General features: G+C 35.2%; 1 protein-coding gene across 1 annotated transcript; it reads left to right on the top strand.

The window, feature by feature from the left end:
- The first annotated feature begins 371 nt into the window (after window positions 1-371).
- On the top strand, window positions 372-8636 carry LOC116000951 (WD repeat-containing protein 26 homolog). Its single transcript, XM_031240830.1, has 5 exons — window positions 372-543; window positions 2636-3533; window positions 6328-6429; window positions 6926-7555; window positions 8118-8636. Exons 2-5 carry the CDS (start codon window positions 2733-2735, stop codon window positions 8331-8333), a joined length of 1749 nt encoding a protein of 582 aa, XP_031096690.1. The 5' UTR covers window positions 372-543; window positions 2636-2732; the 3' UTR covers window positions 8334-8636.
- The last annotated feature ends 373 nt before the right edge of the window (window positions 8637-9009 follow it).

Here is a 9009-nt window from a genome sequence, read left to right as displayed (position 1 = left end):
CTGAGCAAGAGGCGCTGGCATCAACGCCATCCACCACCACCCGTCGCTAACGGCTAGGAGGAGGCGGAAAAGTTACCAAGTATAACTCTAGTAAAAAAAAGCCAAAATTGCCTTAGCTAGAGAGAAAAAGTTTTTCTAGTGAATTTTTAATTTTTAGTTAAACAGAAAAAGAGTTTTATGATATTTAGTCAAACACTAAAAAATTAAAAATATTTTATGAAAAGTAAACATTTAAGACTAAAAAAATTAAAATATTTTCTGAAAAATCAGAAAATATTTTCTAAATTTTCAAAGAGACCCTTGTACCAACTTTTGTGGATTTCTTCTTCAATATTAACCTAAGGTGGTTTCCTCACGCAATATACTATCTGCACCGTATATTGAATATGAATAGAAAATTGTAATATCCACGGTTCAATTTCTTCCATCTTCTTTCCAAATCCCTTGCCCCACCCTACCGCCATTATCAAGAATCAATTTTTCTTAGAGAACTATTAGATAGCCAAGCATCAATCAAGACATTGCTTGCCCACAGAATCCAGTGTAATCTTACGGACACAAGTTTTCCCCTTTTCATTTTACTTACATTTCCCCTATTTTTGGCATCTGCTTTGCTCGGATACTTGAAATCACTGTCTGGGTATTTGGAGATTCTTGATTAATCTGTTTATTTCTTGTGATATTGTTCATTTATTAGTTCGTGCATTTTGCTTTATGGGTTACTAGCATGGTCTTTGAATTGGGTTTAATTTTTATACTTGGGTTATCATTTCTGTGGATTTCTGGAGTTGAATTTCAGATTATTGTTGTGTTTTTTTTTTTTTTTTGTTTTTCTTTGTTTGATTTCATGTCTTTTTGATTGATTTAGCTCAGTGTTATTTTAGGAGTATTATCTGTTATCTGATTTTTTCTCATATGTAGGACTGATTATACAAATCACTTATCAATAACAACAAGAATACAAATCACTTTATTTAGCTTTAATTTTTTTTTTCTTTTCTGAACCGAAAGGGTAGTAGCTAATTTTCCCTCTTTAATTGAAGCTTTAGGACTCTCTAGATATAATTAGCTTCAATGAGCATAATTTTGCTTTTCAGAACTGAAAATGTAGTAGAGCTATTTTTATTTTATTTTTTATAAAAAATACAAACCACTTTATCTAGCTTAAAATTTTTGCTTTTGAGTTATGAAAGGGCAGTAGCTATTTTCCTTCTCTAATTCCAACTTTAGGCTGTAATAGAAAGTGAGATAAATCGGTATCAGTAACGATGGAGCTGTAAGAGTCATATCTTTACTCTTATGATTTTATCGCGACACAAATGGAAATTTTAGGAACATGATAATGAAATATGAATCATTTATTAATATTTAATGACACTTAATATTTATTTGGTTCCTAGTTATATGCTGCCTAGGGAAGAACACAAGATTGACGTTCTGAGCTAATTTAACCAAGTTATTATGGTGACATCTCTGAAAAGAAAAGGAAGGATATTAAATGGATAATTAAAGAATTGGTCTAGTGCAATCATTGCATAATTGGCTATGGAATTATGTGACTATGAGACATAAGAAGAAGACTCAAATGTTTAACTCTTGTCAACTGATAAACAGTAAACTATAGACTCCAACTTTCTTCGCTATCAAGCTTTATGAGCCTCCCTTAAAAGTGATGAATGTTACCAACAAGTGTGGTGAACTATTACTTCAAAGGCATGAACATTAACACAGAACATTATACATTTCGTAGAACAGAGATGAATATTTACTGTGGGGTGTATTAAGTGACTTGAGCAATGATATAATTATCCAATTCTTGCTGTCCTATAATCATCTCAGTGTTAGTTGCTTAACTCAAGAAGCATCTACACTGTAATGTAGTAGATCTATTTGGACTTTTCTCATCCCCATTCTTCTTGTCTGCCTATTACTTGTCCCTGGAGCATTGAAATCGTAAAATAGATTTTATGTTATTAAGTTTTAGGAAACCTCAATATACTGAAAGGTATATAAAAAAAATGCAAAGTTTGTGAGTTTCCCTTTATATTTGATAAAACAAAAACATAGGTTTTTAAGGTTTCCAGGAATTTGATATGCTATTTCTAATTATTTAAATGTTGTTGTCTAATGTAATAGGCCATATATTCCTTTTGTTTTACCTACTCCCTATGTCCCTATATATGCTTTATTGTATTTCTGTGTATCTCTATTTTATGTTTAGGTATTTACTTTTGTTGTTTAACTCGTATTTGTTGGTGACAGCAGCTTGCTAGTGAAGATTGCCCTTTATTTAACAAAATAAGCTGCTGTTATATGCTAAACTTACAAATTTGTAGTGGTTTGTAAGGTTCCATATTGAAACTGACAGAAGTATAAGACTCTCATTAATCAGTATATGATTCTCAGCGGAATGTTTAGGTGTCAGGAAACAATTTGATTATTGCATCCTCTTCTTACTTTTTTTTTTTTTTTTTTTTTTTTTTTTTTTTTTTTTTTTTTTTTTTTTTTTTTTTTTTTTTTTTTTTTTTTTTTTTTTTTTTTTTTTTTTTTTTTTTTTTTTTTTTTTTTTTTTTTTTTTTTTTTTTTTTTTTTTGTCTGTTTTAACACATATGTTCTCTTTTTATTGATAACACAGGAAGGTTCTACTTATTTGTTGGAGGGCATAGAATTACTATTTGGATCTTTTGTCTGTATTTATATTTCAGTCATATATGGACTGATTTATACAGTTCATGGGAGGTGTAGAGGATGATGAACCGCCATTCAAACGTGTGAAGGTATCTTCAGGAGAACTGGGAGAACTCTTGAACGGAAAGTCTCTTAGAGATCCCACAAATTGTTCATTGAGTGACTGTTCAATGGCTCGGTCCCTAGTTTGTGAAGGGGACTATGATGTTGTTGGTTCGAAAGGAATTGTCAAGAAAGTTGAATTTGTTCAAATCATAGCTGAGGCATTATATTCTCTTGGTTATAAGAAAACAGGGGCACAGCTAGAGGAGGAGTCGGGGATACATTTGCACTCCTCAGTTGTAAATTTGTTTATGCAGCAAATCCTCGATGGAAAATGGGATGAAAGTGTAATCACATTGCATAGGCTTGGTATTGTGGATCAAACCACTGTAAAGTTGGCATCTTTTGTATTGTTTGAGCAGAAACTACTTGAACTTCTTGGTAGTGAAAATGTCATGGGCGCTTTGAAGACTTTAAGGACTGAGATTGCCCCTCTAGGCGTAAACCATAATAGAGTACGTGAGCTTTCCTCCTGTATCTTGTCTCATTCACAGCAGGTTCATGTTGGCATATCAGGCGAGAACATTGTCAGAATGAAGTCGAGATCAAAACTGCTTGAGGAATTGAAGGGATTGCTTCCTCCTACAGTAATGATACCTGAGAAAAGATTGGTGCATCTTGTTGAACAGGCCCTTGAGTTACAATTAGATGGTTGTAGGTTTCACAACTCTTTGGCTGGAGAAATGTCATTACTCACTGATCATCAGTGTGGCAAAGATCAAATCCCTTCTCAAACTTTACAGGTGAGAAAACAATAGTTGGTCAAAACTTGTTATCTAACATGTAGTTTATATGGTATTTTCTCACCATTTGCTGAACTTGTTATTTATTGGTTAATAGCCAAATAAAAACATACACATGCACACACACACACATACACACACTCACACATACACACACATACACACACTCACACTCATATAGAGTATTGATTTAATGTAGACTGTAGATCTGCTTAACGCATTATCATGTTTTTACTTCCAGTTTAGCCTACCCTGTTTTGGGCATTTATGCTTTCCAATCTATTATTACTTGGACTTTTATATTCTTTGAATCTGTCTTAGTTTTTTCTAATTTGGCCGAGCGCTATAAGCTATTAAAGGTTTTTATTTTATTTTAACTGACCATTTTATTAAGAGAATAAAAGATAACAAAATCCAGGCCCCATAGAAGAACTGAGCTACCTACTATAGGAAGAGGAACAAACCCTTTCTTACAACAATCAGTCAAGGCAAAAGCTATAGAAGTCTTAAAAGAAAGAACTCAACCAACTAAACCCACATTAACAAGTATAGAGCCTAGACCCAATCAATGAATTGGCCTAACTATGAATGTCCAACCATAAGTCCAATAGCCAATAATCCACCACATGCCGAGTGAGTCACACCACCACCCTACCACTTGTAGGCTTGTAGCCACCAAGCACACCAGGCAAAGCCCCCCAGGCTTCAGGAGTGAGTAAACTCATGGCTCATCTTTGCAGAACAAAAAAGAGCTTGAAAGGCTATTAAGGTTATTTTTAAGAAATTTAATTGGGAGCATATCAAAGGCTTTGAAGTCCTCAATGCTCATTTTCCTCTAATTGTGTTTTCATTAAGAAGCAAAATGTGGTTGCATTGTTCCCATGATCTAAGAGAATCTTTTTTCCCTGGTGGGCCCGAATAAGGATGTCAATGGTACTTGCACCCAACGGGTTACCCTTATCCCCGCCTCAATGAGGAATAAAATATCCACAAGATTTGGGTATGGGAGATTTTTGTGTACCCGTGCGGGTATGGAGGTGGGTGCGAGGAGAGGTATCCCTGTCCTGCCCTTGCACCCACCCATCCACACACAGGAGAGGTATCCCTGTCCTGCCCTTGCAAGTTGCACCCACCCATCCACACACACACACACAAACAACCATATATTATTGTATGGTTTATATTTATAAATTTGTACCTACTTTTTTTTTTCATTTTTATTCTTGAGATATAATGTATTAATACAGTATATTTGATATTTTATTGTGCAAATGGATTATAAATTTTATACTAAATTTAAAATTTTGAAATTGTCTTTATGAATAGTGATAAAAATTTTGTCGTGGGTATTCCCTGCCCCTTCAAAACACCCACGGGGGTGGATATTTGTTACCTGTGCGGGTGTGAGTGCAGGGGTTGGGGTGGGAATGCAGGGGTGGGGGCAGGGGATACCCCCCACCCCCACCCCCACCCTTCCCCATTGCCATCCTTAGACCAGATTATTTGGTTCTTCCAATCTCTTAGAGTGTTGAGTTCAAATTTTTGTTTACTTTAGGAGGTAAGGTTTCTTACCTATTCTTTTGACAGCATTGAAGGCATGCAGAGGTTGATGGTTGTTGTGGACGCTGAATTTAGCTATTAGAGCTTGAGTAAAATGCTTTTCCTACCCTTTGTTTGAATAAATTTCCCCTAGTTGGAGAACTGGCAAGGGTGATGAAGAGGAGATAAATATGCTGATGACACTTTTTTTTAAAGTTGGTAGAACGTATTTTGTGCAAGGAATTATTTTCAAGCAAAATGCATATTTTTGTTGAGATATACTGATATACTGATATACAGGAAACTGTATTGTTTTTTTTTTTTCGAGCAAAAGGAATTATTTTCAAGCAAACTGTATTTTTTTTTTTGCTGGTCTTGCCCTCCTTGAGTAGGCATTTCAGAGCTTTTATGATGTCAAACTCTATACCGAATTTAAATTGCTGAAGGTATACGGGAAACTGATTCTCTATTGGTTTGGAGTTAGTTGTCGTGTTAGATAATAACGTTTTCTTTAGTAACTGCTGGACTTTCGTTCAAATTCAGAACAGAATGGATGCTAACAAGATCAAATGTGTTCAACTAAAGAATTTTTGGAACAAATAATTTTACTATTATCTGAAGCTGTCTATAATTGTTTATTTTGCCATTGGATGTGATTCCTAGTTTCTTTCATTTGCTGCTTTCCACTTGGATTTCTTGGCATCGGTTTAAGGTCCCTGTTTTATGACCATCCAAAGAGAAAAAGGTAAAAGGGTTCATTGAAACCTTAACAATGGTGTGACAAATATCTGAAAGTTATAACTCTTTTGATGCCAAATGTTTGACTCCAGTGGACAAGGGGTTTGTTGGACACAAGGAATGCCCACAGATGTAATCTTACAGTGCCAGATAATGACGGGAAAATGGATCTGGTTACAAATAGACACCTATGGTTCTTCAACAAAGCGAGGAATCTCTTGTATTACCCTAGAATGCAAGACGTAGCAATTTTAGCAATTTAGTTTCATAATCTTGTATCTACATGATTGTTGGAGTTGGAGTATGGTGATTTTATTTATGGTTTGACCACTGAAAATGAAAATCAAAGAGTTAGTTTTGTTAATTTCCAATGAGGCATGCACAGAATTTGACACTATTTCAAGTGTTTCCATTCTTTCCAAGTTTTCATCTCATTGATTACATTTTTTTTTTTTTTACAATTCATCATTGGTAGCTTTATGCGGATCTGAGTATTTTGACAATGTAATTTGTGCAGATCCTGCAGGGGCATAGTGATGAAGTCTGGTTCTTGCAATTTTCGCACAATGGAAAATTCTTGGCCTCATCATCAGCAGATTCTTCTGTTATTATATGGGAGGTAACTTTTGGAGTGTTCTCATCTTGCCCTTATTATATTGTTGATGTGATAAAGCATTACTTTATTTCCTTTTAATTGCTTAGACCTCTTCTTTTGTAATCTATTCAGCATTGCCTTGCATTATTTATTACTTGTTCATATGTGTGCACATCACTGTAATGCGTATACCAATCTTCATGCTATAGGTTCATTTTGCACTTTTGATTTTTGAATATGATGTTGGCAACTTGGCATTCTTCAGGAATAATTGAGAAGAATAATTCAATCACAAATAAAGCTGCAAAATTGTGATTTTATGCTATAAGGAAAATCTTTTGACATATTTTCCTTGTGGATTCAGTATTTATTTAATAAAATTATTATTGGAAAAATCCTTTAATGAAATCTATGGTTCCATTAATCTTGTCAGAAAAATCCTTTTCCCATACTACTTTATTGTTATCAATTGTGAAATTAAAAAAAAAAAAAAAATTTCAACTGTTCTTGTTCTTTTCAGGTCAAAGTGGATGGTCGAGTCTCCTTGAAGCATCGGTTTTCTGCAAACCAAAAACCTGTCTCCTATATTTCATGGAGCCCTGATAACAATCAGATTCTTACTTGTGGAGCGGAGGAAGTAGTTAGACGCTGGGATGTTCAATCCGGGGAATGTGTTCATATTTATGAGAAAAGTGAGCTTGGTTTAATATCTTGTGGATGGTCTCCCGATGGCAAAACGATATTTACTGGCGTTACTGATAAAAGCATTAGCATGTGGGATCTCGATGGAAATGAGTTGGAATGTTGGAAAGGGCAAAGGACTATTAGAACGTCTGATATTGGGATCACTACCGATGGGAAACAGATCATTTCTGTTCATAAAGATAAAACGATACTATTATTTGGATGGGAATCAAAAGCAGAGAAATCAATTAAGGAGGATCAAGATATAACCTCATTTGTATTATCCAGGGACAGCAAGTACCTTTTGGTTAGTCTGCTTAACCAAGAAATTCATCTTTGGAATATCGATGGAAGTGTGACATGCATAGCCAAATTTAAAGGCCACAAACGCAATCGCTTTGTTGTAAGGTCCTGTTTTGGTGGATTAGATGACGCATTTATTGCAAGCGGAAGTGAGGACTCGCAGGTAGTTTCTTCTTCTCTTGTTAACACTTGGCAATCTTCTAGCTTTTCCTGTTTTTGCCTCTTTGCAAGACTGAAGATTTGTGTATCATGCTTGCCTTATATGCATATAAACGTGATTCTAGTCATGGTTGCAGTAGGCACTAGTCGGGCAGTAGACTAGCGCCTAGCGCCTAAGCGAAGGCGGTACCTAGGCGGCGACCTATAAAAACAAAAAAATAATGCATGTGGGTGTATGTCATATATTTATATTATATTATATTATATTATATTATATATATATATATATATATATATATATATATATATATATATATATCTTACTTCTCTTACTTATATAAATAAATAAATTTAAATATATATAAATATAATAAAAAAATTAACAAGGCCGACTCGCTCGAGTTAACTCGGCCAAATTCGGCCGAGTTAGGCGCTAGGCGGTTGGCCACCTAGGCGGACGCCTAGAGAGCAATTCACCTCGGTCTAGGGGCGCCTAGCGCCTAGGTGGCCTTGGCGGGGGATTTTTGCAACAGTGATTTTAATACATCTTTATTTTATTCTTTTAGGTCTATATATGGCATAGAAGCTCGGGAGAACTTGTCGGGACATTGCATGGGCATTCGGGGACTGTCAACTGTGTGAGCTGGAATGGAGCAAACCCTCATATGCTGGCCTCTGCAAGTGATGATCGAACAATTCGGATATGGGGATTGAAGCAGCTAAACATGAAGCAAAACAGTACGGTTTGTAATGGTGTCCACCATTGCAATGGTGGATCATGAAACTGTGGTGTTTTACCTAAGTAAGGCGGTTTCTTCCATTGATGGTTGCTTTCATGTAAATTCTTTACAGGTAAATGTGCGGCAAAACTGTACCGTCAGTACGGTTAGTAACGGTGTCCACCATTGCAATGGTGGATCATGAAACTGGTGTTTTACCTAAAGTGGTTTCTTCCATTGATGATTGCTTTCGTGTAAATTCTTTTACTGCCTACTTCTTTGTCAACCTGACTTGTTATATCTAACAAGAATGTGGAGTGCACATTCACTTACAGTAATAAATTCCAGACTGTTTTCTTTGTAGCATTATTGTCCCTTTTTCTTTTGTCTTGTTTATAATGAAGATTTGTTAAGTTGGTTTGAAGATGAAACATAATGTTCTCAAGAATTGGTCATATTTGTCATAAGTTGGGCAAATTGGTAGAGTGTAGTTGCAATTCAATTGCAATGTTTTTCTTTGGCAATAGAAATCAGTGTTTGGTTGGAGGGAATTACATACCTTCCCTTAGGGTGTGTTTGGTAACCCGGAAAATGATTTCCGAGTTTTCAGTGTTTGGCAATGTCCAAAAAATGCGGTCCACAGAAAATGTGTTTCCGTTGACCATGAAAAATCAAGCCAAAATTTCGGAAAACAACTTAGGAATTTTTTTTTTCTGTAAGTCATTTTTCGGGATGGCCA

This window comes from Ipomoea triloba, chromosome 13 (assembly GCF_003576645.1).
Source record: "Ipomoea triloba cultivar NCNSP0323 chromosome 13, ASM357664v1".
Taxonomy (NCBI): domain Eukaryota; kingdom Viridiplantae; phylum Streptophyta; class Magnoliopsida; order Solanales; family Convolvulaceae; genus Ipomoea; species Ipomoea triloba.
The sequence above is the reverse complement of the archived record's forward strand: the minus strand, read 5'-3'. Positions and strand labels throughout refer to the sequence as shown.